The following is a 13,172-nucleotide window of genomic DNA, read 5'->3' on the forward strand; positions in this document are numbered from 1 at the left end:
AAAGATTGACCCAGCTGTGTTTGCTCTGGCACTACAAACCTTGCAAAACATGAACATTTTCCACCAAATTTTAATTTTATTTTAAGCTTCAATGTGTAAGCATTTTATATTCACACATAAACCAGCACACAAACTGCTCTATCCTTTGATGAACTCAACTCTTTGATTCCAAACAGACATCGCTTTCTTGAGAGCCGTAAAATTAGAGTTCTGTCTTAATTTCAGTTTCTTTTCCTCAGTTTTCTTAAGACTTACAAGACCCTAAAAAAATTTTATTAACTGAACCCATCTGTTGTATCATTTGAAACCTGGCATCTTACAAGACGATCATCATCTCCCAAAACTCCCTGCAGCAACTAGAGAACTAGTCTGCAACAAAAACAAAAAACAATCTGCTGGAAGAGCGCAACAAGTGGAAATTTTCTGTTATGAATCTGGCTCCCTTGAGGAAAGAAATTATGACAACAGGTCTGTATTGATGAAGGTTCCATCTGCTGAGGGCTGTGGAGAAGCCGCTTCTACGGTAGCCTTGGTAGGAGCTGCAGAGTGGTGAGGCTTCAAAGCTTTCCAGGGCTTGGATGGGCAGTGGAAGAGGTGGTCTTTCGCATCTGCGTCACGTGAAACTGACGGTGTGGCAGATGTGGTGTCCTCCTCAGATGATTCTTTAGTTTTAGCTGTGGTGGGGGGTTGTGAGGGTGAAGATGTAGCTGTGGCATGGGGTTTGACTGAATGTAGTGTAAAGCGATTTGGGGAATTATGGTCTTGAGAAGCGCTATGCAGGCCATTACCATTACCATACAGGAAGTGCCTGAGAGGAGACCAGCCAGGAGGACGACGCCTGGCGAACTTCTGAAGAAAAAGCAAAGGATTTATAAGAAGATGGACTCGCTAATGGACCTTCCTAATCAGTGACCTCTGTGCAAAAGTCTCAAGCCATACCTCATTTGTTTATCATTTAATTCCAAGTAGCCTGACTTTCTTGTAAATTGTTGAAATGCTCTTGAACTGCAAGTATTTCTCCAGGCTTTCTTAAGGTCAAATATTTACTTTGGACATTGGCTGCTTTTTCACTCATATTCAGTCCAGTCCTTCTACCTGATCATTTCAGAAGAATATTCTTTCATTTGTTAAGCCACTTCACACTAACCTAACATAAAAAGGAATGAGCGAGTGTTAACACATAACAAAGAACTTAGCAAAGAACCCATTTTAAATTCTATCCTGGCTTTAAAGGCTGAGTTCTCAAAGTAAGAACCACAAATCTTCATCATTTCCAGCCACAAAACCAAGATGATTTTCTTCATATAGCCGTACTTTGCAATAATTTGGGATCAACTGTAATGTGACAAAAAATTCTGTTTTCTTTTTAAAAATTATTTCTTTTCTGTACGTTGACAGTGATTTCTGCAGAGTGATTAAAACAGAGCGTCTAATACGACAACCGACTGAAATGAGAATTCAGAGCCTAGTTAAACTTTTCCATTAAAGAAATGTGCTCACATTTCTTTTTCATGCAAACTGGTGCGTTTCTTTTAGATGGATAACACTTAATTTTCATAATTATAAAATTAATTTCCAATAACTTAGATGAAAGACTAAGATGGAATAATTTGAGGTGCACAAATTGGAAGGTTGGTGGTTAGATTCCCAGCCCTTCCAGTTCAAAATATCCCAAAGCAACCCAGATGGTAAACCCGCTGGTACATCCAGTGGAGTGGGAGAGTGAATATTAGCCAGTGCAGTTACTATGTGAATGGTTTTCATTTATTTCCTGCATTCTTGTCTACTCGCTCATGTTTGATCATCCTGTGAAAAGAGGGACTTACAGAGGGTGGCAATTGACCCGGTGCACACTCTATGTGGGCCTGTGGTGGCTCAAGTCTCCAAGGTGCTACATCCACTGTAGAGTTGCAGTTGGCATATTCCTGCAGATGCACAGAACACACAGTGAGAAGCACATCTTGGCTGGGGTGATTTGTGCATTAGTTTTGGTTTACCAGATTATTTTCGTCTGGGATGCATATCTCGTTCAGGTCTGTGTGTTCAGCCTTGGAACAGACGGTCTTCTTCATGTCAAAAATCAGCTTAAATCTGAAGCCAGCAACCACCTACACAAATACACGTGATGCGTAAAGACAAAAAAGGAAAGAAAAAGAGATGCCTGTCCTCCCCATTTTCCCTTCACTTCCATGCCACTTGCTGTACCTGTCTGGTGGCGTGGCCAATATTGTGCAGACTGAACAGGTGGGTAGAGTCAGACATGGAGTTGTACTTGGAGATGGAGACAGAAAGGGGAACCTTAAGGTCCTCGGAGTCTACATCGATGAGCTCTGGACAGCCCATGCAAGATGCTTTCTCAGAAACGATGTGCCCTTCTACAGTGGAGAAAAATCTGAGTCATGGAAACGCATAAGCTCATATTCCAATAACTGCTCAAGGTTCAGGCAAACAGAGTTGGTTAAAGCTTTTCAAAAAGTGTCTAATGTTATTTATTTATGATGTTTTTAATCTAGTTAATTAATTAAAGAATGCCCCGAATTCAGGCTCCCTCTGGATGTGTTTAGATCAACACGACATGATCTCAGTGTGCTTGATGGAACACAAAACAGTCCCAAATAGTCTGTAATACAAACAGGCCAGTGAGAGAAAATATACTTTTTGTTTGTTTTTGGAATCTGGCGGTCATGGAGCATTGGGAGGAAAGCAAAGCCTCTAGAAAGCAACCCAGCTGCCTAATGGTTAAGACACCAGTGGGTATCTCCTAAAACCCAGTCCTGAAATCCCTTCCCAGGTGCTTTATCCCCTATACACACCTTGACACATGTGACCTTATACTTCACATAATGGTGGGTCGGGGCAGTGCCTCATAAAGGATCTGTGACAGAAATGACCGCATGCCTTGATTCACACCTCGGTTCATATGACCTTCATTGACTCACATCAGCACCAAGTGGGTCAAAAATGATCAGGACCACCTCCAAGGACACACTCCCACCAGGGGTTAAATACCAGGGACTGTCCTTGGGTGATTAAACTGAAGAAGAACTGAATCAAAAAGTCCACCAGCCTTCATTTCAAGCCCTTTTCATTTATCATTAAAAACTAGTAAATGTGCTGATGCCACCTATTTACTTAACCTAGCTTACTTTATTTCTTTACAACCAAATCGCACATGAAACAATCAAATACTACTTTAATGTACAAATACAGTTTGCAAGCTGAGCTTTAAAAACCTGCAAAATATCCTGTGAGTGGGAGAGAAAAACACAGGATTGATATACCGAACGCCTATATTTGACTGATTAAAGTCTAGACTGCGTCACTGCCTTTTATGGTGTTATAAGTTAATATTGTGCTTGCAGATAGTGTTGGCATGTTAGCCAATCAGCCCCCTTCTGTTTCCCCAGCAGCCCGCCAGTGCCCATTTCCCTCAGTGACTCACTGTTAGGTGGCTGTACTCTGGTAAACACATTCATGGTGTAAGAACTGTGGATATTTTTGGTTTTGATAATGATTTACGTTCCTTATGTGGGAATTTTGTCTCTAAAAGCAACTGGTTCTGTGTTAAAATGAGGTCCCAGTCAAAATGGATTCAATAGACCATGTTCTGCAGCAAGACAACAAAAAAACCCAAAGAAAAAAACAAGCTTTGAAAGGACTGTTAAAAACTTTAATCTGATGCTGAGTTTATTCACCCTCACTCACCAATCTGACAGTCCACCTGCTTTGTCTCAGCCTTTGTCTCTGACATGAGGACGGTGGCGTTGCAAGAAATCGGCCCCTGGAGGGACACGACAGACCGTGCGACGGCTTTGTTTTTACTACAGCATTTAACAAGAACTTTAATATTTTCATACCACGAGTTGTTAAATGGGAGGAGGAGCTGATTATTGTTACCTTGCTTCCAGACTGCAAATAGTCACAGTCTGTCCAGGATTTGCTGCTGTCAGCTGTGCACTCGCTCTTCCAGGTAGTGAACTTCAGTGAGTACACTGAGTCTGAGCCATTCTCTGACTGGAGACACACACACACACACACACACACACACACACACACACACACACACACACACACACACACACACACACACACACACACACAAACAAATATATGTAATCAGTGTGCACCAGAAGTCAAAGTGTCACAGGATCTTTGAATTTCTTGGTAATCGTCCCAGAGCATTGAATCCTCTTGTTTTTTAGCTTTGTAAGGAAAAACAGCCACAAGCTCAGTTTTAGTTGAATCCAACAAGCTTGATTCCCACTTATGTAACTTACGTAACAAAAAAGCTCATAAAATCTCACAGTATTGTTCTTCATGGTAACACATGTGTCTGCAGTCACTGTACCTTGCTGGCTTTCAGTATCTGAAAGAGGGCCAGCTTATGGCCGGTGCTCAGCCTCTCGTTGAATTTGTCCACAGCGCTGTGGACAGCCTTCTCCACAGACGGATCATCACAAAAGATCAGGACACCAGACTGGACCTCCGCTGCCTCCTGGATGAAAAGAAGGAAGATGATGCACAGAATGATTTTTTTAGAATAAAGCCAAAATGTTTTTGTAAATACCAATAGGCTCATTTCTTTTAAAATTGACAAAAACTGTCGTGTTTTCCAAAAGTGTTGTGATTTGTCTGATTTATTTTTAGCTTCTGTTTCTACATTTTTCTGCAATTTACTCAGAAGTAAATAAGGCTGTAAAACTTCATGTGTTCAGCTTTCAAAAACGTTGAGGTGACTTACTTTCCTTATTTGCGTATATTCACAAGTTATCCTTTAACTAATACTCTGCATGCAGGACTTTTCAGGTCAATACCCCGATATCAGAAAACAGCAGAGCACTTAAAAAGGTGCTGCACCACATTTGAAAGGCTTCTAAATTGTGGCATTGCACTGCAGCTTGTGCTAAAGTAAAAGATGTAAATGTTTCTTCATCCTCAGATTATCTGCAAAATGAAATTGCGTCATTTCAAAGGGTCACAAGAACTGAAATAAAGTACAGTACAAACAAGGCAAAGTCAGTGACCCTGCAGGTTTGTACTGCAGTGGATTTGCACTCCAGGATCGGAATAAGGGAGTAAGAGTTGATTGTTATTTGCTTTTTGTGGTTTTAAGACATCCTACTTATGTACTGAGTGTCCAGATTACCAAACTAGTAAGGGAATCTACCAGAAACTATAAAAAGATGAAGCACATATCCTCCAATTCCCAAAGTAAGTGATGCTCTTGCTTTGACGTGAGGCATCCGACAAACTTAGCAGTTCTGTTTTTAATACTTTTAGCTTATATTTATTAAAAGTATTTAAAGATTTTAATGGAAGATCTTTGCTGTGGTGTTTAAAAACATCCTCTTTTATTTGACAAAACGATCTGATCACCCCCAAGCAGCCTTATTCGTATATTCTAGGTTTCAGAGCAGGAAATCTGGTGTTTCCTCCTTACCTGCCCAAAAACTGAGCACAGCAGGCCCAGCAGGCCCAGCACACACAACCCCACTCCACTCCTCATCTTCAGATCCTGCTGGATGTTTGACTCTGTTCTGCTGTGAGACACAGAAGAGACAAATATCACACACCACCAAACACTGTAAGCCTCAGGTAACCACAGCGAGGCTGAAATGACCTCCAAATAACCTCCGAACACTGATAACTTTCACCGGATCAATCTAAAAATGCACTCCTGTGCACAATTTGCTCGCTTCAAATTATTTACTATAAAAAATGTCCTCTTACAGTTTCTGAAGGTGTAGGCCTGCTGTCGATCCCGCTGAGCTCGTAGAGGAAAAAGTCCACTCCTCTCCACACTGGGATGGATGGCTGAGTGAAGATCTCCTGAAACTGTGGGTGGGAATCGTCAGAAAGACATTGACACACACATGGACACGTGCACAGGGGACAGGAGGGCACAACGGACAGGAGGGACACACACACACACACACACACACACACACACACACACACACACACACACACACACACACACACACACACACCCACAGAATAATGCTCAGAAAGCTCAGTCAGTAATAGGAAAGTAAATGTTTGCTCATTTGTTTGCCCTCCTACCTATCGAGCAAATGTAACAGTCACTGTCTCAGAGATGAAGGCAGAGAGAAAGCTGATGATATAACTCCTCACATTAGGCTTAGTGACTGTGACATTGCAACCATTAACACACATTAAGCCACATAAAGTAGAGCTGACTGGCACTGACTGTAGGGAGAAGGAAATTTTAGTGTTTAGGGACCCCTTTGTGTGCGTTCAGTACTTTGTGAGTGTGTGTGTGTGTTGTGTGTGTTTTTAACTGGTACTTTGCCCCTGTCGACCTTTATCCTGAGACAGGGGCAGAGTTAACTGGAAATTTCTATTTGCAACTTTACACAAATTTGGTTTTGGATCCTCTTGGTCCACAAGAGGAACTGTACTAAACTGGTTCAAAACATACGTAGAAAACAGGAAATACTTTGTATCAATAGGTAACTTCACATCTGAGCAGACAAGTATCACATGTGGAGTTCCCCAAGGTTCCATCTTGGGACCCCTTCTGTTTAACATCTACATGCTCCCACTGGCACAGATTATAAACAACAACAAAATAAACTATATATTTGTGTGCAGATGACACACAAATATATATCACAATGTCACCAGGAGACCGAGGCCCTGTACAGGCTCTTGGTAAATGCATTGAGGAAATCAATGACTGGTTGTGCCACAATTTTCTCCAACTAAACAAAAACAAAACTGAGGTAATAGTCTTTGGCGCCAAAGAAAAACGATTACAGGTCACCAGAGAACTTCAATCTATACATCTAAAAACCACAAACCAGGCGAGAAATTTGGGTGTAGTGATGGATGCAGACCTAAACTTAGAAAAACACATTAAGACAATAACAAAGTCAGCTTACTATCACCTCAAGAATATATCAAGGATAAAAGATCTGATGTCTCAACAGGACCTGGAAAAACTAGTCCATGCATTCATCTTTAGCAGGCTTGATTACTGTAACAGCATCTTTACAGGTCTACCTAAAAAATCAGTCAGACAACTACAGCTCATTCAGAACTCTGCTGCTCGAGTCCTCACTAAGACCAAAAAAGTGGACAACATCAGTCCAGCTCTGAGGTCCTTACACTGGCTGCCTGTCCGTCAGAGGATAGACTTTAAAGTTCTGATGCTGGTCTATAAAGCTCTGAATGGTTTAGGACCAAAATACATCAATGACCTCCTGACCCAGTATGAACCATCCAGATCCCTCAGGTCATCTGGATCCGGTCTTTTATCAGTTCCCAGAGTCAGAACCAGACACGGAGAAGCTGCATTCAGCTTTTATGCTCCATATATCTAGAACAAACTCCCAGAAAGCCTCAGATCAGCTGAAACACTCAGTTTATTTAAATCCAGGTTGAAGACTCACCTGTTCTCAGCTGCATTTGAATAAAGCACCAAATCCACACTTTAAGCTTAAATTTCAAAACTTACATTTAACTACTGATTTTATCTACTGTTCTGATTTTATCTGTTTTGATTTTATATACTGTTGTTTGTTTGTTTGTTTGTTTGTTTGTTTGTTTGTTTGTTTGTTTGTTTGTTAATTAGTTAGTTAGTTTATTTGCTTGTTTTAATCAATTTTAAATCATGCTTTTTATTTGTTCTTGTTTCTTTTTTTTTTTTTCTTTTTTTTTTTTTTTAAATGACATCAGAAACAGCAGTATGCGACATTACGTGATGGCAGAGCTTCAGTTCATCCTTTGTCATTTTTCTTGTTTGTTCTTGTTTCTAATGTCTCTGTAAAGCACTTTGAATCACCTTGTTGTTGAATTGTGCTATACAAATAAACTTGCCTTGCCTTGCCTTGCCTCTTTCATCAACTGGTTAAAAATATTATATAATTCCCCAACAGCTTGTGTCAGAACAAATGACCAGACATCCTCCAGCTTTTGTCTCTTGAGGGGCACCAGGCAGGGATGCCCACTCTCCCCTTCACTGTTTGCAATTTTTATTGAACCACTAGCAGCAGCAATTAGACAGCAATTGGCGCGAGATATGTGAAGACTTATCAAAGTGTCTGAAATGTAACATTCCAACTTCCCCCTTAGTGTGTTTGTTGGGCAGCTTAGATAATGTCACTTCAGAAAAGAATATAGCCCATATGATTTTCACTGCCCTATGCATAGCCAAGAAAACAGTCCTCATGAACTGGAAAAATAAAAATAATCTTAATTCTAACCAATATAGAAATTATCTATTAGATTACATTAGTCTTGATACAGCCTCTGCCACCACATCAGATCAATTGCTCTGGGCCCCTTTGATCAGCTCCATCACCTAGTGGGGGTGGGGGGTCATAGTTTGGTCCCGCCTTCACTGTTGTGATTGGTGTGGGGGTAGGGACAGGCTTAGGGCGTCGGGGGGTTCCCCGGAGGCATCTTCCTTGGGGGGCTCAATCCGGGGTAGTGGTCATGTCCGGTTAGGGGCTCTGTTGGCTCTCAGGTGACTGTTTCCTCGTGGCTGCGTGCAGCGGGGCTAGGGGAGGGTCTGTGCTGACGGACATGGGTTACTGACCTGGTAGCTTGGCTGCCCCTGGGTGGGTCCGGGATGGGCGTGAGGTTCTGGGGGCGCTCCGTCTCTGGGCTGGGGCCCTGGCCGGGCCTCGGGGGCTTGGGTCCTGGTTGGTGTGTTGCCGGGGTTGTGGGCGGGTGGGTGCATGGGGGCCCAGCCCTGGCGCAGGGTGCCGCCGGTGCGTCGAGCCACCTGGGGGGCTCTTCAATTGGTGGGGGAGATTGTCACATCTTGCAGGAGCTTTCCGCTCTTCAGGAACTCTCTCTGCAGGAGGGGGAGATACAGGAGAGGTGGAGGAAGATCTCAGCCTGGGCGTCTATTGTCTTATGTAGTCTGGAAGATGAGTGGATGGTGGGGTGGGTGCAGTTTTCTCTGTGGTGGGGTTGGGTGGACTGTCCCGGGCTCTGTGGGGCCGGGAGGCGCTGTTGCACTGGGCCCCGGTCTGGATGGGCCTGGGCCCCCTTTCCCTGGCGGGTCGCGGAGTATGGGAGTGCCTACTGGGGTCAGCGGGGGAGCTGGCCCCAGGGAGGGGTCACTTGCCCCTCCCTTCCTTTCCTCCCCATCTCCAGCTGCCTCCCTCTTCCCGCTCCACCACAACCACCCACACATGCAGGGCCTTGGAGTAGGGGTATGTCACCAGGGTGCAGAGGAGGCTCCCCCCCCCCCCCCTCCCCCCCTCTGTCCCCTTCTGGCTGCCTCTGCCTCAATTTTATCCCACAACTTAGACATTCACATTACTCACACTCTCATTACACATACATATAGGATCTTGGGGGTGGGCACGATACACGGAATCCAAATTACCATCAGGGTGTACACCCCACCCCTGGCGCCGTTGCCCACCTCTCAATGTTAAATACACGTAGACACTGAGGGCTAGCAGGAGGGACCATGCTCTTACCTGCTGCTCTCTGGCAGGTAGCTCCATGCCCTCCTGGGTTTTAAATGCACCTTAGAACACACATGCATCAACACTACAATGAGTGGGTGGAGGGAGGTTTGGAGTCTTCTCTCACTCCCGTTCTCTGCGACCTGCTGGAGCAGGGGGGCTAGGAGGAGGAGTTGGCCGTCCGACTGCGGTCTGGAGTGTGGGGCCTCCCTGCTGCTGCGGAGTCGGGGCGGTCTGCCTCTCCCCACCGCAGGGAAAAGGGTAACACCACCTGGGTCTGGGTGCAGTTCCCCCCTCCAGGGGCAAGGGTACCTAGACCCGGTTTGTAGAGTACGCTTGGGGAGTGTGATCGTGTGTACAGCGTCTCTTTATGTCTGTCTCCACGTTGGTTGAGTGTGGAGTAAGTGCATATGAGAGCATGAGGGTGGGAATGGATGTTTGTGTCTGTGTGTGCCTGTATGTCTGTGTCTATATGTCAGGTTGGGTGTCAGGCGCCACCTCTCTGGGGACATCTCAGGCCCTCCAAGGTTTGGAGGCCTATCTCCCCCTACCACCACTTCCCCTGCCAGTGGCGGACTCCCTCAGACATCGGTGCGTTGGTGGTTCTTTGTGTCTGGGGATGGGCGTCCAGGTACACACCGGCTCACTCCTTGGCGGCCGCTTATCGGGGCCTGGAGCCTGGGGCTCACTCGGGCCACTTCGGAGGTGGGGTGCCCCCGGCCTCTCGGCCTGGGGCTCGGTCACTCAGGCACAGCTGGCTGCCGGAGGAGATCATGGGCGCGTCACTGCAACTCCCCCTGGCTTCTGCTCCGCGGCTGCTGAGTGAGCCCTCATCTGGGACTCTCCTCAGCTCTTTCTGGGACAGTGGCGCGGCTGCCCCTCTGTTGGTCTTCCTTGGTCTCTTGTGTTCTGGGGGCCTCTGGATGTCTGGAGTCTTGATCTCCTCCATACCTGCTTCATGCCCTGGAGGACGGGGCTGTGGCCCCCCCACACCCTCTAGCAGATCATTACATGAAGGAACCTTTTAAAAAAACAAGCGCGTCCATGCTCACAGGTGTACACACGGGTGATCACACCCACAAACTACACCCTTTTCGGCTCCTACCTCAAAGCACACTGTGTTCTGTTGATCTTATGTGCTGCACAATAATGTTTAACATTTAGTATTTACTGTCATATTCCCATATATCATTGTGATGTTGTTTATTCTATTACTCTTGTTCTCTTCTGCTTGTTTTCTTTTTTCTTTCTCAACAGGTGATCCAGGTGATCGACATATGCATTTTCCTTTTCTTTTTTTTCTGCCCGTTCTGTTGGTTTTTGTTTTTTGCCCTTCTCCCCCGTCCCTCTTCTCAGCTGTTTCTCTTTCCCTCTTTCTTTCTCCCCTTCTTTCCTCCAGTCAAGTCTGTCCCGTATTCAGCAAGTGAAAATAAAATAAACAATAAAAAGGTGAATCAAATGGACCATTACGGCAAGGCTGGGATGGTCAATTTGGTAAAGTAAATCCGTTGGGCATCTTTCTTTGCCTTTAGACAATAATTCTGATGGCAAAAGAGCCAAACGGGACAGGCAAAAAAAAAAGAAAATGCTCAGAAAGCTCGGTCAGTAAAAGGAAAGTAAATGTTTGCTCATTTGTTTGCCCTCCTACCTATCGAGCAAATGTAACAGTCACTGTCTCAGAGATGAAGGCAGAGAGAAAGCTGATGATATAACTCCTCACATTAGGCTTAGTGACTGTGACATTGCAACCATTAACACACATTAAGCCACATAAAGTAGAGCTGACTGTAGGGAGAAGGAAATTTTAGTGTTTAGGGACCCCTTTGTGTGCGTTCAGTACTTTGTGAGAGTGTGTGTGTTGTGTGTGTTTTTAACTGGTACTTTGCCCCTGTCGACCTTTATCCTGAGCCGCACCGATTTCCCCACTGCTCATCTGTGAAACAAGCTGAGATGTGTGCACTCTGTATCCTACAGTCAGTGTTTCATTTCTATTTGGGAGGTTTGCAGGGGAACAATAAGTTCACCAAGTGCATTAAGAAGCAGCTTACCTGACGACAGATGACAGCATCCGAGAGTTCATGTCCTCTCTCCGGCTGCTCATCTGTTCTGCATCAACCACTCACGTAAGGATAGCAAGTAACATATTTTAAAGACTGCTAAAAACGTGGAAATTAATTAATAGTGTAAAAGTGTACAGCAGATTTATAAGAGCGCAAACCAGCCCTCTTGTGGTTATGAGTCAAAATTACAGCTGCACGTGTGCTGGAGACAGATTATCAAAGTACTTAGAAAATAGCCTGACCAAAGGGTATCTTAGCTTAGTAGCTACATGAAATCAGGGGGAAATACTACATAGACTGTACATTAAAGATGACACATAGTTGAGGCCCACTGTCTGTGGACTTTGCAAGACACACACTAATTAGTGCTAAGCTATAACTATGGGCTCAAAATGTGGTCATAAATATTTTGTACTTGTAAATCAGGATTTGTATGTGTAAAAAGAATTATGTGTGTGTAAAAAAGATTTGTGCATGCGTAAAAAAGATTTGTATGTGTAAAAAAGATTTGTGTGTGCGTAAAAAAAGATTTGTGTGTGGACTTAGCCAAAAAAAAAAACCCTGCAAGTTACAAGTACGAATTTTGACCCTATTTTTCCTCCTTTCATCTGATTGGTGAATGTCATGTCAATCACAAATGTAACAATCCAATCAGAGAACAGATGGGTTTGGCTGTCGGAGGGGTGCTTTTTTTGAACTGCAGGTCTTTGAAGGGAATAAATGCCCTTTTACATGCCAACACAGCGTTTTCCTTCATCACCACAAAGGAAAACAGTCTGTGGTCGTCAGAATTTGGTGATTTTTGTGTCACGGGACTACGTGTTTAACACAGGGACTTCCACAGCCTTTTCAACAGCGCTGCGGACCGCGGGGGGGGCGCAGTGTTTTGGAAATGACAGTCTTCATTACAAAGCTTTCTTCGTTATGAATTAGCATACATGTTTTTATTGAACATTTGAAGAACTAGCAAAAAAACCCAGAAACTCTTATAGAGGACATAAAGTCAGAGATAAAAACGACATGGAGCAGGTGCATCTAGTACAGGTAGAGCTGCTGCAAAAACCCACAGAGCCCAGCAGCCAGCGCAACAAATTCTGGATCCTTTGCTTTTAGTTAGCAATTAGCATTAGTAGCACATCCTGCGTCTGATGTGAAAGCACTTTTATGCTGCGCACTGTGACTCACAGCCATGGTTCCGGGTCAGCCCTGACGTTGTGTTAAACTAATCCTAAAGTAATAATGGTATTTCTAACCACTGACATACCACAACTTTATCCTTTCAACAGCTGCTGAAAGTAAGGGGACCTAACTGCTATCAGATATTTATATAGAGATTACCCTTCAAGGACACTAAACCAAGGCACAATGTACATTTCAATTCCTTTAATTTTAAATATGTTTATATTGTCTATCCTGTAAAATAGTCAGATGTGTATTCATATTAATGTACAGAATTCACCTGCTTGCTGCTACTACTGCACATTCACCCAATGTGTATATATATATATATATGTATATATATATATATATGTATATATATACATATATATATATATATATATGTATATATATATATGTATATATACATATATATATATATATATGTATATATACATATATATATATATGTATATATATATATATATATATATATATATATATA

At 43.6% G+C, this 13,172-nt stretch overlaps 1 protein-coding gene across 2 annotated transcripts; it reads right to left on the minus strand.

Annotated features, from left to right (window-relative positions):
• Nucleotides 1–65: 65 nt before the first annotated feature.
• kng1 (kininogen 1) lies at nucleotides 66–12,064 on the minus strand. Of its 2 annotated transcripts, none has more exons than XM_080887950.1 (10): nucleotides 11,498–12,064; nucleotides 5,731–5,835; nucleotides 5,441–5,540; nucleotides 4,349–4,495; nucleotides 3,898–4,014; nucleotides 3,706–3,781; nucleotides 2,206–2,375; nucleotides 1,998–2,108; nucleotides 1,827–1,925; nucleotides 66–846 (listed from the first exon to the last, which is right to left on the minus strand). In XM_080887950.1, exons 1-10 carry the CDS (start codon nucleotides 11,548–11,550, stop codon nucleotides 457–459), a joined length of 1,368 nt encoding a protein of 455 aa, XP_080744076.1. In that variant the 5' UTR covers nucleotides 11,551–12,064; the 3' UTR covers nucleotides 66–456. The 2 variants fall into 2 exon arrangements, with proteins under 2 accessions (XP_080744076.1, XP_080744075.1); XM_080887949.1 differs by having other exon boundaries at nucleotides 66–849.
• Nucleotides 12,065–13,172: the final 1,108 nt, after the last annotated feature.

Source organism: Rhamphochromis sp. 'chilingali' (genome assembly GCF_963969265.1).
Source record: "Rhamphochromis sp. 'chilingali' genome assembly, chromosome: 7".
NCBI classification, from domain to species: Eukaryota; Metazoa; Chordata; class Actinopteri; order Cichliformes; family Cichlidae; genus Rhamphochromis; species Rhamphochromis sp. 'chilingali'.